General features: G+C 40.9%; 1 protein-coding gene across 3 annotated transcripts in view; it reads right to left on the bottom strand.

Moving 5' to 3' along the window:
* ZNF512 (zinc finger protein 512) overlaps positions 1 to 19,501 on the bottom strand; it is a 34,884-nt gene that overhangs the window by 7,891 nt on the left and 7,492 nt on the right. For 2 of the 3 annotated variants that reach the window (XM_010352312.3, XM_010352315.3), the window contains 9 exons: positions 12,877 to 13,064; positions 12,091 to 12,186; positions 11,716 to 11,799; positions 10,960 to 11,084; positions 10,334 to 10,420; positions 9,557 to 9,655; positions 8,812 to 8,979; positions 6,192 to 6,386; positions 179 to 280 (listed from right to left, as the gene is read on the bottom strand). In XM_010352312.3, coding sequence (XP_010350614.2) covers positions 179 to 280; positions 6,192 to 6,386; positions 8,812 to 8,979; positions 9,557 to 9,655; positions 10,334 to 10,420; positions 10,960 to 11,084; positions 11,716 to 11,799; positions 12,091 to 12,186; positions 12,877 to 13,064 — 1,144 coding nt within the window. The remainder of the gene's footprint in view (positions 1 to 178; positions 281 to 6,191; positions 6,387 to 8,811; positions 8,980 to 9,556; positions 9,656 to 10,333; positions 10,421 to 10,959; positions 11,085 to 11,715; positions 11,800 to 12,090; positions 12,187 to 12,876; positions 13,065 to 19,501) is intronic. The other variant, XM_010352313.3, reaches the window with a different exon arrangement.

Genomic DNA, 19,501 nt, shown 5'->3' with positions numbered 1-19,501 from the left:
GGAGAACTGCCCTGCTGAGCCCTTACAGAATTATTGCTCTACTGAATTATGAACAAATATAATAATTGTTGTTTTAAGCCACCAAGGTCCAGGTGTTTTGTCATGAAGGAATAAATAACAGAAGCAAGAGCAGATGCTTAATAAACATTTACTGAACAAATGAATGAGAAAGAACCACCTGGTTAGGACACTGAATACGATGATATTTCTTGATGTCTGTCTTCCATTTATGTAGTACTTCCTGGCTGAAGGTAGGTAGCCCTGGGCGAGTATATTTTAACTACAAGACAAGGCAAGACAATAACAAACATTTTATTAGATGAATCCACCTCCCAACCAAAATATCCCAAAAATTTCACACCCAACTCTTTAGGTTATGTAATTCTGAAATCTAGGTATATTTTTATATGCAAAAAAAACTGTAAAATGTAAGACCCTGTAAAGTACCTGAAACTGGTAAGTATAATGGTCTCTTGTTTAGTCTTAGGAAAGTTTGATTTTTAACAGAGGACAAGAGACTCAGATATAATAATATTTCATCTACAGTTTAAAAAGAAAAAAAAAGTTACAGAGCACTATATAGAATTAAAATATGTGTTAAAAAAGAAAGATTCACAGGTTCTAATGATTAGGAAAGAAAAAATAAATTTAAAAAATGTTAAAAGAGAGAGAGGGATATAAAGACATATTTGTACACTGATTTATAGAAATAAATGTGGATGGGTAAAAGGTTAGAAGTGTATAAATCAAAATATTAACTGGTATTCTCTGGTAGAATTTTGAATCATTTTAGTATTTTTTCCTACTTATCTGCATTTCTAATTTTTCTTCAATTATAACATGCTAATTTTGGTATTTTTAAAATTCTAAAACAAAAAATTAAGGTTTAACATAAAACAGGGATGTGAGAGAAATCAGGGAACAGAATACATAACATTTGCTTATACTTCAAAAGTAGAATTATTTCTAGCACTTCCATTTATATGCTTTGACATGAGTTGATCTCTCCTTACAACTACAACTAGAGTTTCCAGAGAAGAGAAAGCAACAGGCACAGACAGTTCTTGCAAAGTCTACCAGGGGTAAATAGCTGTATTTCTGGTGAGTAAATAATCTTCCTGCTTTGACAATGGAAGTGTCTGAAAAGAAGCTGATTCTCTGTGACAAAACAACACACCCTAAGTCCATAAAGGTAATGGAGGAAGTAAGGAAGGTAGCCCAAAGAATCTCTAGTAAATATATAAAAGAATAGAGTACAGGATGGGCATGGTGGCTCATGCCTGTAATCCCAGCACTTTGGGAGGCCGAGGCAGGCAGATCACGAGGTCAAGAGATCAAGACCATCCTGGCCAACATGGTGAAACCCCATCTCTACTAAAAATACAAAACAATTAGCTGGGCATGGTGTTGCATGCCTACAGTCCCAGCTACTCGGGAAGCTGAGGCAGGAGAATTGCTTGAAACTGGAAAACGGAAGTTGCAGTGAGCCGGGATCGCACCACTATATTCCAGCCTGGCGACAGAGTGAGACTCTGTCTCAAAAAAAAAAAAGAGTACAGAGTACTTTTATAGAGTAGAGGTGGCTTTATATATAAGCACTTAGTCTCCTCTGAAGCTAGTATAAATGGGCCTATCTAAAAATTTTTTTATAGCTCCACAGTAAATAGCTTATATAAATATAATTATATATAAATATATTATATATGATATATATTATATTTGCTATCGTATTTATATAAACTATTACTATACAGTAATAAACTATCATAGTTATGTAAATGAAGTACTATCGAGCTATTAAAAAAAAGATGAAGATGATTTCTATGAACACATATGGAGCAATTTCCAGGATACACAGTTGACCCTCGAACAACACAAGTTTGAACTGTGCAGGTCCATTTGTAGTGGGTTTTCTCAAAGAAGGATCAAAAATACTGTACTTTCAATACACAAAACCCATCGATACAGAAGCCCAACTTTTTATATACATGAGTTTGGCAGGGCAGAACTTATGTATGCACAAATTTGGGTATACAAGGGGTCCTGGAACCAATTCCTCACATGTACTGAGGAACAACTGTATTATTAAGTGAAATAAAGCAGAGTACCAAAAAAAAAAAAAAAAAAAAAAAAAAAAATCTGTAGTAAGAAAGAGAGGATATAAGAAAATATGCATGTAAAAATACAAAAAAAAAAAGAAAAAAATATACATGTATCTGATGATCCGTCACATAAAAATACAGGAAGGATAAACCAAAAATGAATGAATCTGGTTATCTTTGGGGGTAGGTGAAAACACATTAGAAAGAAAAGGGGAATGGAAATGGAATAATTGGGAGGAGTAGTGACTCAGAATATATCTCTTTGCATAGGTCTGATTTAGAACCATGGTGGTTTCATATGCTCCCAAAATAAATAAATAGTTACATTAAGTAGGATGTAGGGGAAACCCAAAACTTAATAAATATAACACATGTGCTTATATTATTAAGTTTTGGGTTTCCCCTACATCCTAACTTCTTTCTCCTAAATATGATATATATCATATATAATATATTTATATATAATTATATTTATATAAGCTATTTACTGTGGAGCTATAAAAAAATTTTTAGATAGGCCCACTTATACTAGCTTCAGAGGAGACTAAGTGCTTATATATAAAAATAAGTACTTGTGTTATTTTATTATCAAAACTTACTTAAAATAACCTATTACAGGGCCGGGCGCGGTGGCTCAAGCCTGTAATCCCAGTGCTTTGGGAGGCTGAGGCGGGTGGATCACGAGGTCAAGAGATCGAGACCATCCTGGTCCAGATGGTGAAACCATGTCTCTACTAAAAATACAAAAAATTAGCTGGGCATGGTGGCACACGCCTGTAGTCCAAGCTACTCAGGAGGCTGAGGCAGGAGAATTGCCTGAACCCAGGAGGCGGAGGTTGCGGTGAGCCGAGATCATGCCATTGCACTCCAGCCTGGGTAACAAGGGCGAAACTCTGTCTCAAAAAAAAAAAAAAAAAAAAAGAGTTTTTTAAAAGGAATACACACTGCTTATATGTACATCAGGAAACAGTGGAAAGACACAAGAAGCTAATAAGTATGGTTAACCATGGGGACAGGACAGAACAAGGACAAGGTGGCTAACTCAATGTTTATCATCATTTTCACTTTTTGAACCAATTGAAGAATATGTAACTTACTCAAAAAGATTAAATTTTTATATTTAAGGAAGAATAATGCCTTTTACCTATACACTGTCAAAAATATAAACTGGGTCATGCATAGTGGCTCACGCCTATAATTCTAGCACTTTGGAGGGCCAAGGCAGCCAGACTGCCCAAGCTCAGGAGTTTGAGATCAGCCTGGGCAAGACGGCAAAACCTCTTATCTACAAAAACAAAAAAAAAATTTTTTTAATTAGCCAGGTGTGGTTGTATGCGCCTGTTATCCCAGCTACTTGGGAGGCTGAGGCACAAGAATCACCTGAACCTGGGAGGCGGAGGATGCAGTGAGCAGAGGTGGCACCATCGCACTCCAGCCTGGGCAACAGAGCAAGACTCTGTCTCAAAAAATCAATCAGTCAATCAATCCATCAATCTATCTATCTATATCTCTAGTTGATGATTTTAGGAAAGCATCTGCTGGATGAGAATACCCAACTTTATCAACGAGTTAACAAATATTGATTGATTGATTAATTGATTGAAATGAAGTCTTGCTCTGTGGCCCACGCTAGAGTGCAGTGGTATGATCTTGGCTCACTGCAACCTCTGCCTCCCAGGTTCAAATGATTCTCCTGCCTCAGCCTCCTCAGTAGCTGGAACTACAGGAGTGCACCACCACACCTAGCTAATTTTTCTTTTTTGAGACAAAATTCCACTCATTGCCCAGGCTGGAGTGCAATGGCGCAATCTCATCTCACTGCACCCTCTGGGTTCCAGGTTCAACCGATTCTCCCACCTCAGTTTCCTGAGTAGCTGGGATTACAAGCACCCACCACAACGCCCAGCTAATTTTTGTATTTTTAGTAGAGAAGGGTTTCACCACATTAGCCAGGCTGGTCTCGAACAGCTGACCTCAGGTGATCAGCCTGCCTCGGCCTCCCAGAATGCTGGGATTACAGGTAATAGAGCCACTGTACCCAGCCACTAATTTTTTAATATTTTTAGTAGAGACAGGTTTCATCATGTTGGCCAGGCTGGTCTTGAACTCCTGACCTCAGGTAATCCTCACGCCTTGTCTTCCCAAAGTGTTGGGATTATAGGTGTGAGCCACTGTGTTCGGCCAGTTAACAAATATTTAAATTTCCTTATGACATCCTATGCACAGTGAAACCTGACTGTAATATCATGAGATAAATATCACTGTGCAAAACCCACTTTTAAATTGGATTTAGATAGCCATGTACTTTAGCCTGTAGCAGGAAAAAAAAATGTAGAAATAAGTCCAAAACAAGAAAGTGTATCTGATATTCAGAAATACAATCCAATTCCTTGGACAACAAGAGCGTCCCCCAGGTGGGCACACCTATCACCTTGGGACTGATTTTTAAACCAAAAAAGATGTAAGTGTTAGAAACTAGAATATGATCTTATTTTCTTTCTTTTTTCTTTTTTCTTTTTTTTTTTTTTTTCAGTGTTAGGGAATAGAGAGAGATGGAGTTCAGGAGGAGAAGACAGGCTTCCATGAGAGAGTGTGGAAGGGGACTCCAGAGGGAAAATCCAGGAGAGAGAAAGACAGCTTCCACAAAAGGAGTGTTTGTGGAAGGGGACCCAAACATGGAGTCCTTCCTTTTTTTTTTCCTTCTTTGAGATGGAGTCTCACTTTGTTGCCCAGGCTGAAGTGCAGTGGCACAGCACTGGCTCACTACAAACTCCACCTTCTGGGTTGAAGCAATTCTCCTGCCTCAGCCTCCTGAGTAGCTGGGATTACAGGCACATGCCACCACTCCTGGCTAAGTTTCATACTTTTAGTAGAGACAGGGTTTCATCATGTTGGTCAAGCTGGTCTCAAACTCCTGACCTCATGATCTGCCGGCCTCAGCCTCCCAAAGTGCTGGGATTACAGGTGTGAGCCACCACACCCGGCCTGACCTTATTTTCTTGTAAGACATAACATTCCTCTCACATACGTCAGAGCCCTATGCCAAATGTGAACTTCTTGATACCCTGGAGAATACAAGGCCCTTCCCAGCACTTTGGGAGGCCGAGGCGGGCGGATCATAAGGTCAAGAGATGGAGACCATCTTGGCCAACATGATGAAACCCCATCTCTACTAAAAATACAAAAATTAGCTGGGCATAGTGGCACGCGCCTGTAGTCCCAGCTACTCAGGAGGCTGAGGCAGGAGAAATGCTTGAACCTGGGAGGCGGAGGTTGCAGTGAGACGAGATTCCACCACTGCACTCCAGCCTGGCACCTGGAGATGGTGCAAGACTCTGTCTCAAAAAAAAAAAAAAAAAAAGGTGGGGGGGGGCGCCCTTCGCTCCTATCTTACTCCTTATTATGTATCCCTTCAACCTGTTCCCAAGACTATCCTATAGTCATATAGCCCTGTCTCCTTTTGTTTAAATAATGCCCCTTCCTCTGTGATCTATTCTAATAAGTCCAAACAGGTTCTGCACCCCTCAGAAGTACGCTTGGGGCCATGTAGGGGAAAAACAAAAGTATCATGAAGAAAAAGGCCAAGTAGAGAAGGCTTTGGGCTCACTACTCACAGTTACTCAGAGCAAATCTGTTTTTAAGTTATTTTATATACTGGTGTTTTGCATAAGATTTTATTTTGAAAAAAGCGGGGGAGAGGAGTTCTGTTACTACAAACAAACTAAAACCACTTATCTAAACTAAATATAAACTACTATATATGAACTAGCAAAACAAAACAAAAACACATTAAACAAAGATTAAACAAAAATCTAATCTGGGAATTCAGGTTCCCTCTGGAAGTAGTTCAGAATTAAGAAGGCTCTTTAATTCTGAACTATTTCTTTAAGAAACTTATGAAACAGACTGTCACTCTAGAACCTAACTGAATCCAAACACCGAAACTAGATCAGATGTACTCTATACCCAAGGATAAATAAACAAAATACTATGTATCACATACACACTCAAGTGCATTTACTTTTCTGTATACAGAAGGCACAAGATTAGAAATAATGGTTCCCAAATTGATACATGCTTCTGCCTTACCTTTCGATCATCAGGCACCAGGTCCTGAAGCACCTTCCTCTTGGGCCATTCCTTGGCCAGTTCAGCAGAGGCCAGCTCCTGCAGGTGGTATACAGCTATCTTGGCAGAACGTCTCTGAACTCGGCCTCCACTCTTTGACTCTAGGTTCATTTCCTTTAAGCACTCTGGCTGTCCTGACTCTGGAAAGAAGGAGATCTGCAAGAATGAGACACAGCAAAACATAGGCCTGATAAGTGGCATCCATCAGAGCCAGTGATTAAAGACTGAGCTTCCTGCTCTAAATATCAAAAGAGCTACGTAGTAGATTGTTAACCACTAGCATCAAGTTCCGCCATATTAATGCATATTTTACTGGTAAAAAAGCTTCTTAGGGCCAGGAGTGGTGGCTCATGCCTGTAATCCCAGCACTTTGGGAGGGCAAGGCGGGTAGATCCTCTGAGGTCAGGAGTTTGAGACCAGCCTGGCCAACATGATGAAACACTGTATCTACTAAAAATAGAAAAATTAGCTGGGCGCGGTGGTGGGCACCTGTAATCCCACCTACTCGGGAGTCTGAGGCAGGAGAATCGCTTGAAACCGGGAGGTAGAAGTTGCAGTGAGCCAAGATCATACCACTGCACTCCAACCTGGGCAACAGAGTGAGACTGTCTCAAGAAAAAAAAAAAGAAAAGAAAAGAAAGAAAATCATATACTGAATTAAGCAAAGATTTCTTAGATGCAACAAAAGCATTATCCATAAATGAAAAAACATATAAATTAAACTATACCAAAATCTAAAACTCTGGTCTTCAAAAGACAATGTTAAAAAAGATAAAGAACTTATATCCAGAATGATAAAAAAAAAAACTCATAATATATCCCTAACTTAATAAGACAACAAAATCCTTCCCCCAAAATGAACAAAGGATTTGAACAGAGACTTCATTAAAGACATACAAATCACCAATAAGCACATGCAAAGATGGTCAACAACATTAAGCATTGTTAGTCATTAGGGAAATGAAAATTTACACTGCAGTAAAATACTACTACATACCTAATAGAATGGATCAAAAAAAAAAAAGTGACAATAATAAATGTAGACAAGGATGCAAAGCAACTGGAGTTCTCATACTTTGCTGGTGGGAGTGCAAAATGGCACAGCCACTTTGGGAAACAGTGCAGCAGTTTCTTATGAAGTTAAATATACATTAATCTGTATGACCCAGCAATCTCATTCCTAAGTATTTACCCAAGGGAAATTAAAATTTATTTTCACATAAAAATCTTTTTTGCCAGGTGCAGTGGCTCACATCTATAAATCCCAGGATTTTGGGAGGCCAAGGCAGGCAGATCACTTGAGGTCAGGAGTTCAAGACCAGTTTGACCAACATGGCAAATACCCATCTCTACTATAAATACAAAAATTAGCTGGGCACGGTGGCACATGTCTGTAATCCCAGCTACTCGGGAGGCTGGGGTGGGAGGATGGCTTGAGCCCAGGAGGCAGAGGTTGCAGTGAGCCAAGGCAGCGCCACTGCACTCCAGCCTGGGTGAAACAGCAAGACCCTGTCTCAAAAAAACAAAACACAACCTTTTTGTTTTCCTGTTTTTGAGTCAGGGTCTTGCTCTGTCACCCAGGCTGGAGTGCAGTGGCACCATCTCGGCTTACTGCAACCTCTGCTGGACAGATGCCCATAAAAGTTCTAGCTACAGGGGAATACTTTCAGTTTTAAAAATATAATAATGAGGCCAGGCACAGTGGCTCATATCTATAATTCCAGCACTTTGAGAGGCCGAGGTGGGCAGATCATCTGAGATAGGGAGTTCAAGACTAGCCTAGACAACATGATAAAGCCCTGTCTCTGCTAAAAATACAAAAATTAGCGTAGTGGCACATGCCTATAATCCCAACTACTCAGGGAGCTGAGGTGAGAGAATCACTTAAACCTGGGAGGTGGAGGTTGCAATGAGCCAAGATTGAGCTACTGCACTCCAGCCTGGGTAACAGAGGGAGACTCTGTGAAATGAATAAATGAATGAATGAATGAATGGGCACAGTGGCTCACGTCTATAATCCCAGAACTTTGGGAAGTCAAGGTAAGAGGAATGCTTGAGGCCAGGAGTTCAAGACTGGCCTGTGCTACATAATGAGAACCCTATCTCTATAAAATATTAAAAACAAAAAAATTAGCTGGGCATGTGATACAAGCCTGTATTCCTGGCTACTTAGGAGTCTGAGGCAAGAAGGTGGCTGAGCCCAAGAGTTCAAGGCTATAGTGAGCTATGATCCCACCATGGCACTCCAGCCTGAGAGAGCAAGATCTTGTTTCTTAAAAAAAAGTGTGTTTATGTATATATATGTATGTAATATATAAAAATATATAAGATATATAACATATAAATATAAAATACATAATAATGAGTTTACTTCTGCCTGGACTATTCTTTGAATTTTGATTTATCTAACCTAATAATGTTCAAAAGACAGAAATAACAAAAGGACAAAGAAGACAGAGCACAAGCATTCAGAGATTAAAAGATACAAATGAGGAACCAAACACATATGGGAAGATAGAGGAGTAAGGACTCACCACAAAATACATCCCCAACCAGGGTATAGAAAGGGATCAGTACTCACAGGCCCATGCTCTGACCTCAGGTGATACGCAAGTCCAGCCTTCGACCTATATGGTTTTCCACAGTGGTGACATTTCAGGGTCATCTTTTCCAGCTCTGCAGCCCCTTTGCCACATTTTCTGACATGGTAGAGATATCCCATGATGCTGGTGAAGCTACTGGAGCAACTCTGAACACAGGAGAGAAGGCTAAACTATAATCTTACATCTTTGGACATGATCACTAAATTTCTAAACAGCCGTAAAGTAGTCACCACCACAAAATACAAACAGGCCCTCTGATTTCAGTAGACTCTCTCCAACATCTCCCATCAGCACAACCCTTCCTTGTCTCTGGTCATCCTGCTGTGACCAAGCATGATTTTAAATCAGCTTGGTCAGCCCTTGATAAACTATAACTGTGCATCTACTCTATGTCAGAGCTTCCTCCTTGGTCTGTGATCCAATCCCATCCCAATCAAATACCCAGCAATATGTACCACAGGTCAGCACAGCGAGGGGTTACTGGGATCCTCTTCATCACATTAAAGAAAGGATGGTAAGGAAACCCCATCAAACAAAGGGAAAGGGGAGAAAAATAAATTTTTTTAAATGAGGAAGAAAATAAAGAACTATTAATGAGTTCAAGACCCCAAGATAATATAGAACTAGGAGGTCTATAACGAGGAAGAGAAGAAATGGAAAAGAAGAACGAAACACATTGACCTGAGAATTCAGGGAGAAGGAGTTGGGTCCATGGGTTCCTACCTCACGCATGCACCTGAGCTTTCCCAGTCTCTTTAGAACTGTTCGGAGCCGTTCCCTCTCACTTGGCTCATCTATTTCATCTCCGGCTTTCAAAATGGGCTAGAAATCAAGAGAAGTAAACAAGCATATGATTCATGGAAAACAGACACGGGAAAAAAATATCAGAGGAGAATCAAGGATTGGACTAGCAGATAAGCTGGTGCTGATGAAGCCCAAGTTATCTGACTCCTGGCTTTCTCCATCTTCTCCTGGACAAAGGAAGTGAATATAATGGAAATAGGAGTTCTAAGCCTCTACCTCCCAGAACATAAACCTTTAGACCTAACTCAAATACACAAATATTTATGGATCTACTGCAAAGGTTTCATTGTGCATGACTCTTACTCATACCCTTATAAAATCCAAGAGCTATCTGCACTGAGATATCTACACTCACGTAAGTAAAAGACATCCAGGCTGGGCACGGTGGCTCACAGCTGTAATCCCAGCACTTTGGGAGGCTGAGGCGGTGGATCACCTGAGGTCAGGAGTTCAAGACCATACTGGCCAACATGGTGAAACCCAGTCTCTACTAAAAATAAAGAAACTTAGCCAGGCATGGTGGCATGCACCTGTAGTCCCAGCTACTCGAGAGGCTGAGGCATGAGAATTGCTTGCACCTGGGAGGTAGAGGTTGCAGTGATTGCGCCACTGCACTCCAGCCTGGGCGACAGAGTGAGGCTCCATCTCAAACACACACACACACACACACACACACACACACAAAGACACTCTTACCAAACTATTATGATTTGCCATGACATGATACTTCATCCCTGCCAGTGAACGAAGTTGTTTCCCACAATGATGACAAGTAAACATTTCCTAGAAGGAAAAATACTGCTCAGTGCTACGTTGTTCCACAGAGAGACAGAATGTCACAAAGTCCTACTCAAATGTTTTTGTCTATGTCTCCTTTATTTCTCAAACTCAACAGTCAATAAACCTCAAAATCCCAGAAACCCAGTGTCATGTCCTTGAGGGTAAAATAAAGGCAATTCACTTTTAAAATAGTAAGAATTACCATTTACTGAATGCCAGTATTTGCCGAGTAATGGGCTAGACACTTAGCCATGTGTTACTTCTTTCTTATCCTCTCCTAGACTATATAAGGTTTTTGTTATTTGTATTTATTATATTTTCTCCATTTTACAAATGAAGCTGAGGTCCACACATAAAAAGCTAAATGCCACACTAGTATGTGGCTAAGAGAACATTCAAACCTGTCAGATCCAAAGCCTATGTCTCCTTTATTATACAATGCTGCTTTTCATCCATTATAACCAGCATATCCAACACAGCAAAAGAGGTCTAAAGTTTGGATTTAAAAATCGTAACAGTCATGAAATGCCAAAATATCTAACCTGCTTGCAGTTTTCCATGTGTTTCTTTAAACCCTCTATGGTCTTCCTCCCCACTGCCTGGCAGGTAGGGCAGGAGACACTGCCTTTATCAACGATTTCTAAGTACCACTGCTCCTCCAAACTGCCTACAAAGGAGAGAAAGAAACACTTTGTAATCTGCAGTATTCTCCAGAAACAAAAAGCATAATCCCACAATTTAGGAAAGTGTCATAAAATGGTTTTTCCTTTTCCTGGTAGACTGTAACAAAGAGACTCTTGCTGGGTATAACTTCAAAAAGTAGTATTTTTTAGATCACATAGTTTCTGAAAACTCGTACTCATTTCGCCACGATAAAAACCCTGAGAACCACTCCAAAGCCCAGTGGCTTAAAGAACGAGGCAGCAACATTTTTGACAACAGGATATAACAACGGGATACTAAGAAATGTCACAGCCTGTCCACTGAGTGCTTCTATGTGCCTGAGACTATGCTAAATGTTTTTATCCATTTAATTTTCACAACAATTCTGACTGCCTTTATCATCTCTATTCATAGGCAGGGAAACTGAGGCTAGAGGAAGGTAAATAAATGAAGGCAGGTCAGAAAGTTAATGAAGAGCCAAAACTTGAGCAAAGGTCTGTCTGACTCCAAACTCGGGCCCTTAGTAACTGCCTCCTTAAAGAAATGCTTTAGTACCTCATTCCTTCACAGACAACACCAACAACAAATCAGGGTGTGAGAACTACATCCCACAATGGTTCCAGAAGAAAACATACCTGCTGCATAAACTGGTGGTTCCTTCCGAATGCGACGAGCCTGGGATTTGGGATTGGGCTGAGTTTTAGGCCGTTGCTTCCTCCCTGACACAAGACAGAAACTTGAAGCCCAACATGTCACCCTTGCTAATAGCAAAATGTCTTCCCTCCCCTTCTCTTCAACACCCTATTTTCCAGTCCCTCAACAGACTGACTGCCTAAGTCATGACAGAATGAAAGGGTATAAGGTGGCAGGCTGGAGACCATTCCCTCTTAAACAATTCAAAGGGCTCAGAGGTCACTAAAGGGCTCAAACTAAGGTCTCTTTTCCTTTTACCCTCAAAGAATAAAGCCCAGTCACCCAAGGAAAAAGAAGTAGCAAAGCTACTGCCTTACCATAAAGCTTATGCTTCTTCTGAGGAAATTCTCGATAGTCTTCATCTTCTTCCTGCCTGGGTTTCCTTTTTCCCTTGGTTGATACTCCACCTGACCCTGAAGTACCACACAAAAACAAAACAAAAACTCAGCACACTTTGTAAATGAACAGCTAGGCCTGCCTTCAAAACATCATTCACAAGACCATCAAAGGGAAAAAGCAACAGTGAACACAGGCCTCAGAAAATGTCTGTGAGATTTTTAGGGAAGCTGGTATAACTTCTCATTAACTGACTCAACCTCCCTCTTTCTTTTTATATTGCTATCCATCCCAAACCAACCGTTGTTCCTTATAAACAGTAAGGGCCTTCAGGCAATGTGTTTGGCTTAATCTTGATTTAAAACTAAAAAGGAGCACAAGAATTGCTCAAGATAGAGGGCTAGCTACCCAAGGACGCTTGAGACTGTGACCATCTAGAATATTCTCCCATAAATAACCCTTACACCAGCCCCTAAATCGTCAACAGAAGTTCAAACTAGAAGAAAAGCGGAAAAGAAGTTCAAATCCTACAAAGAGGAAAATCAAATGCTAAGTGTAACCTAGAGGAGTAAGATTAGCGGAATTTCACTCTATCAGACAGTTCATGAAGCTAACAGGATCCAATAGAACACCTTAAATTTTTTTAAATCACTAATGAAAAACAAATATCTGGCATTTAATACCCTTAAGAGGTATTTACAATAATCTCAAACTATAACTTTAGGGAGTGTTCCGTCTTTGGAATAAGAAGACGCTGATATTGATACCTTCAACATGAGAAGTAGCAGCTGGCTTGATCCTTCTCATCTTCATCCAGTAGGTAGATTTTCGAAAAGATGCTGGAAAATCACTCACTGGTTCACACGAAGAGGCAGATGATGAACCACTTAAGGAGTCATCATGAGGAATAGTGTACTGGAAACTATTATCCTTTATGGAGCACTGGGTCCTGCTACTAATACAACATAAAAATATACACCACAAAGGAAGGTCTGTAGCAAAATTTCTATACATTCTTTTATATTATAACCAAGTTGGTTACCTGTGCAGAAAACTAAGAAGCCTGCTTTTATTAAAACGGAATGTAAGTTGTAATCACCTAACAATAACAATAGTTGATCTAATACAACATGTGCAATTATTATCATTCTTCACTGTAATCAGAGAGTAAGGAGTACGCATAAATGATCACTTTGCAGTCCAAGTAGACATTCCTTCCTAGATTCATCTAAGAAAAGAAAGTAGCCAAAGCAACAAGGGCGTTCTGTGACCCTTCAGAAGACTCCCTGGATTTGTAACCTGGTATGACCCAGCCTCTCTATTTCTCTGACAGAGGCACGGTAACTCAAGGGTATCTTTAAGGGAAAGGAATAGTCTGTAGGGCCTAATCTGACCCATCTTCCTTCTCCCTCAGCATTCTCCCTAAACCCTGATGCCCCATCTTATTTAGGCAACATGATACTTAGCTTCCACAGCTAAAGGATGGATGCTATCTTGTATGAATTAATCTGGCCAGAGAATTCTGGTATACAGCTGAATCCAGAGTGCAAAATCTAAGACCAGTCAGTATTACAGTTAACAAACATGACTGTGTAACTACAAAGCAGCAGACATTCTTGTAGGTGGCTCAAGATGCAGTAGGGCAGCAGTTCTCCAAGAGTGGTCTAGGGACTCCTAGAACCTCCCTTTTCCAGCTTAATACCTGTAAGGCCTACTTTAGATGTATGGTTCAGAAAGATCCTTCTGGCTGCTGTATGGAGACAGCCCATGGGAGAAAGAGTAAACAAAAGGAAAAAAGGTTAACTTGAATTGGAATATTCACGATAACACTTTAGTTATAGAGCTAATAAGAATTACACATAGAGTGGTGGCTCATGCCTGTAATCCCAGCACTTTGGGAGGCCAAGGCGGGTGGATCACCTGAGGTCAGGAGTTTGAGACCAGCCTGGCCAACATGGTGAAACCCCATCTCTACTAAAAATACAAAAAATTAGCTGGGCGTGGTGGCGCATGTCTGTATTCCTGCTACTGGGGAGGCTGAGATAGGAGAATTGCTTGAACCCAGGAGGCATAGGCTGCAGTGAGTTGAGACCGCACCACTGCACTCCAGCCTGGGAAACAAGAGTGAAACTCCATCCCAAAAAATAAAAAAGAATTACACATAGAGAGGTTTGTCTGTGACCACCCTTGTAAAATGTGATAGATGCCTACTATGTTGCTATTAGAAGCAATAAACCAATTCTATACATAGAGACATGAACATAACTAAAAAGCATACTCTTGAATGAGAAAAGAAACAAAACAACATCTCTAGCACAATGTCAATTCAGCAAGCTAAAAACAAATCCTCACATAAACGCAACTTATTTTTAAAGGAGTCATTAATATTTAAGGACAAACATCACACTTGTTTATACAGTTTCCTCTAGGAGGGAAGGGATGGAAATGGGATGAGTAAACATAACAGAGACTGGTTATATCAGCATGCTACAAACAGAGAAGAATCAGGTTCAGCTCCCCGCACATGAGGTCCAATAGTACAGATTTAATACACAGAAGTCCTGGCTCTGGTGGGGCAGCTAACCCCACTAAGCCCCACCCCTCCTGCTGATTGGACTCTGTAAAGCAAATGAAAACAAGTAAATTACACGGGGAAGTCCAAGCTAGGAGAAGTGACCCAAACGGGATGAGTTTTCCAGTTCTATCTTTTTCTCTCATGTGTGAATCTGCAACAGGGATGAACCCCACTTGCAGAGCAGCATGAACAGCTTTAATTCTAGAAACTCCTTTCTTTCTGACCAAGAAAATCAGGAAAAAAGGTTCCTGTAGACCAGAGTTGGGGGATGGGAGAGGGGGAATGCTGGAGAGAAAGGCAAAAAACAAGAATCCCTTAAATTAGTGTATGAATCCACACAAGTCACAAGTTGACCTTAGCCATGAATGTGTGGCATGTACCCATACATACCAGCCTAGCAAAGACTCTGAAACCAAAATGAGATTTGAACGCCAATGTGACCCAAACCAAAGCAGCAAAAGCTTGGAGAACTGAAATAAGATTGGAAACACCTGCAGAAGTTTCAGACCAGCCCCTGGGCTATTCATGTATGGGACAGCCCAAATCATCATAGCAAAGACCTAAAGAACAGAACTGAGATTTTAACCAATGCCTTCAAAAAGGAAGACAGAAGTTTTGGCCTGAACCTAAAGCAGGGTTGCCTGCTAAAACAGAAATGGCAACATTCCCCAGAAGAATTATAACAGATCCAAAAATCTACACAAAAAAATATTCGCAATGTTGAGGATAAATTCCAAAATTACGCAACACATAAAGAACCAGGAAAATGTAAGCAATTTTCCTTTCTTTTTTCCTTTTTTTTTTTTTTTTTTTGAGATGGAGTCTTGCTCTGTTGCCCATGCTAGAGTACAGTGGCACAATCTTGGCTCACTGCAACCTCCACCTCCCAGGTTCAAGCTATTCTCCTGCCTCAGCCTCCCAAGTAGCTGAGATTACAGGCATGCGCCACCATGACTGGCTAATTTCTTTGTATTTTTAGTAGAGATGGGGTTTCACCATGTTGGCCAGTCTGGTCTCAAACTCCTAACCTCAGGTGATCCGCCCACCTTGGCTTTCCAAAGTGCTGGGATTACAGGCAGAAGCCACCCTGCTAAGCCAGTGTGAGCAATTTTTAAAGGAAGAGATGATCAAAACATGCCAACCCCAAGGTAATCCAGATGTTAGAACTATCAAATACTTTCAGTAAAAAGTATTTCCTTATAAATTTTTTTCTTATAAAAGAAAACACACAAGAAATGAAGGAAAAGGAAAAGGTAGGAATCATCAGCAAAGAAGCCATAAAAAAGAACCAAATGAAATCTTAGAACTGAAAAATACAATGTCTGAAATAAAAACTCATCAGATGGGTTCAGTAATGGAGAGGACAGAGGAAAGAGAGTCTGTGAACTTGAAGACCGATCAACAGAAATGACCCAGTCTGAAGAATAAAGAGAAAAAAAGATTGAACAACAGTCAACAGAGCCCCCATACCAAAAGTTCTAACCTAAGTGTAGTTGTAATCCCAGAGGGAGAGGAGAAAGACACTAAGGCAGAAAAATACATTTGAAAAAAAATGGTGGAAAATCCTCTACACTTGGTCAAAGACATAAATTTACAGATTCAAGGAGCTCAACACACACCAAATAGGATAACTCAAAGAAAAATATACCAAGACTCATCTTTTTGTTTGGTTTTGAAACAGAGTCTCGTTCTGTTGCCCAGGCCAGAGTACAGTGGCACATGGCTCACTGCAGCTTGAATCTCTCTGGCTCAAGTGATCCCCCCACCTCACCATACCCGAGTAGCAGGGACCACAGGTGCGCATCATCACATCCACTAAATTTTTGTGTTTTTTTTTCATAGAGATGGGGTCTTGTTATGTTGCCCAGGCTGGTGCAAAACACTTCATTATTATTACTATTATTATTATTATTATTATTTGAGACAGAGTCTCATTCTGTCACTCAGGCTGGAGTGTAGTGGCTCAAGCACAGCCTCCACCTCTCAGGCTTAAACAATCCTCCCACCTCTGCCTCCTGAGTAGTTGAGACCACAAGTGTGTACCACCATACCCAGCTTATGTTTTTTTTGTGTGTGTGTAGAGACAGAGTCTCACTTTGTTGTCCAGGCTGGCCTCAAACTCCTACGTGCAAGCAATCTTCCTACCTCAGCCTCCCAAAGTGCTGGGATTACAAGAAGGAGCCACAGTACCCAGTGAAGGCACATCTTAATGAAATTATTCAGCCAGGAAGGAGAGGGGAGAGGTGGGAGGAAGGTAAAGAGAGAGAGAAAAAAAGAATATAAATGTATTTATTACCACTGAACTGTACACTTAAAAATAGTAAAGATGGCTCATGCTTATAATCCCAGCTATTCAGAAGACGCAGGAGGATTGCTTGACGCCAGGAGTTTAAGATCAGCCTGGACAACATAGTGAAACCCCATCTCTTAATTTAAAAAAAGGGAGGGGGAGAAGGCGGCAGGCACGGTGGCTCATGCCTATAATCCTAGCACTTTGGGAGGCCAAGATCCACTTTAGAGAATCACCTGAGCTCAGGAGTTCAAGACCAGCCTGGCCAACATGGTGAAAACCCGTCTCTACTAAAAATACAAAAATTAGCCAGGTGTGGTGGCAGGCGCCTGTAGTCTCAGCTACATAGGAAGCTGAGGCAGGAGAATCGCTTGAACCTGGGAGGCAGAAGTTGCAGTGAGCCAAGATCACGCCACTGCACACCAGCCTGGGCAACAGAGTAAGACTCTATGTCTCAAAAAAAAATTAATTAATTAATTAAATAAACTAAACTGGGTGCAGTGGCTCAAGCCTGTAATCCTAGCACTTTAGGAGACTGAGGCAGGCAGATCCCTTGATTCCAAGAATTCAAGACCAGCCTGGGAAACATGGTGAAACCCTATCTCTATTAAAAATACAAAAAATAAGCCAGGCGTGATAGTGTGCATCTGTAGTCCCAGCTACTCAGCGGGCTGAGGTAGAAGAATCATCTGAGCCCAGAAGGATGAGTGGGCAGAGGTTGTGCCAGTGCACTCCAGCCTGGGCAACGGGAGTTAGACCCTGTTTCAAAAAACTATTGAAAGCCAACAATTTTGTTTTAAACTAGAAAGCTTCAGAAAAGTGACATATTACATTACAGAAAATAATTTAAATGACCATGGGTTTCTCAACAGAAACCCAGAAGACCAGAACACAGTACAGTAACTTTAAAATCAGCCAATGTAATGGTTCACATTTGTAATCCAAGCACTTTGGGAGGCCAAGGGAGGAGGACTGTTTGAGCCCACAAGTTCAAGAACAGCTTGGGCAATATAGCAAGACCCTGTCTCTACAAAAATAATTTTTTTTTTTTTGAGACAGAGTCTTGCTATGTCTCCAGGTGCCAGGCTGAAGTGCAGTGGCATGATCTCGGCTCACTGCAACCTCTGCCTCCCGGGTTCAAGCAATTCTCCCGCCTTAGCCTCCTGACTACGGTGGGACTACAGGCGCACACCACCACACCCAGCTAATTTTTTTGTATTTTTAGTAGAGATGGGGTTTCACCATGTTGGCCAGGATGCTCTCGATCACTTGACCTCATGATCTGCCCACCTCAGCCTCCAAAAGTGCTGGGATTACAGGCATGAGCCAAGGCGCCTGGCCAAAAAATAATTTTAAGAACTGCATTGTACATTTGAAAATAACTGAAAGAGTGTAAATGGACTGTCTATACCACAAAGGATAAATACTTGAGGGGATGGAGAAAAAGAAAAAGAAATATCCTTAAAATCTTGAGAGAAAAAAATTTGTCAATTCAGAATTCTATATCCAGTAAAAATATCCTCAGAAATAAAAAGAATTCATTGTAAGCAGACCTGCTCCATAGGAAATGCTAAAACAAATTATTCCAGCTGAAGAAAAATAATACCAGAGAGAAACTTGCATTTTTAAGAATGAAGAAAGAGCAACAGAAATGATAAATAGGCCGGGGTAGATGCTGCACACCTCTGTAATCCCAGCTACTTGGGAGGCTGAGGTGGGAGGATCACTTGAGCCCAGTAAGCAATGCAGGTGCCACCAACTCCAGCCTGGGCATAAGAACAAGACACGGTCTCTAAAAAAACAAGAGCTGGAGCTGGGCGCGGTGGCTCAAGCCTGTAATCCCAGCATTTTGGGAGGCCGAGGCGGGTGGATCACAAGGTCAAGAGATCAAGACCATCCTGGTCAACATGGTGAAACCCCGTCTCTACTAAAAATACAAAACATTAGCTGGGCATGGTGGTGCGTGCCTGTAGTCCCAGTTACTCAGGAGGCTGAGGCAGGAGAATTGCCTGAACCCAGGAGGCGGAGGTTGCGGTGAGCCGAGATCACGCCATTGCAATCCAGCCTGGGTAACAAGAACGAAACTCCGTCTCAAAAAAAAAAAAAAAAAAAGGGGGGGCTCCCAGTTGAAGGGAGCACCCTCTTAAAAAAAAAAAAAAACAAGAGCTGGGAGGGGCATACACTAAGCATTCATATAATCCCAAAGAAGAAAGAGAGGAACAAAAAACAAGGAATAAATAGAGAACAAAAAATAAAAGGGTAGACCTATCCAGTCATACCAACAATTAATTTAAATGTTTGCAGTCTAAACACTCTAGTTACAAGTCAGCTATTGACAAATTAAAAAGTGATACCCTACTACTACATGCTAACTACAAGAAGCACACTGTAAAATATAAAGATATCTGTAGATTGAAAGTAAACAGATGAAAAAATTGTATCATACAATCAGCAAACATAAGAAGGCTGGAATGACTATTTCAATGTCAGATAAAACAGACTTCAAGACAAAGAGTACTCCCAGAGA

This window comes from Saimiri boliviensis, chromosome 1 (assembly GCF_048565385.1).
Source record: "Saimiri boliviensis isolate mSaiBol1 chromosome 1, mSaiBol1.pri, whole genome shotgun sequence".
NCBI lineage: Eukaryota > Metazoa > Chordata > Mammalia > Primates > Cebidae > Saimiri > Saimiri boliviensis.
The sequence above is the reverse complement of the archived record's forward strand: the minus strand, read 5'-3'. Positions and strand labels throughout refer to the sequence as shown.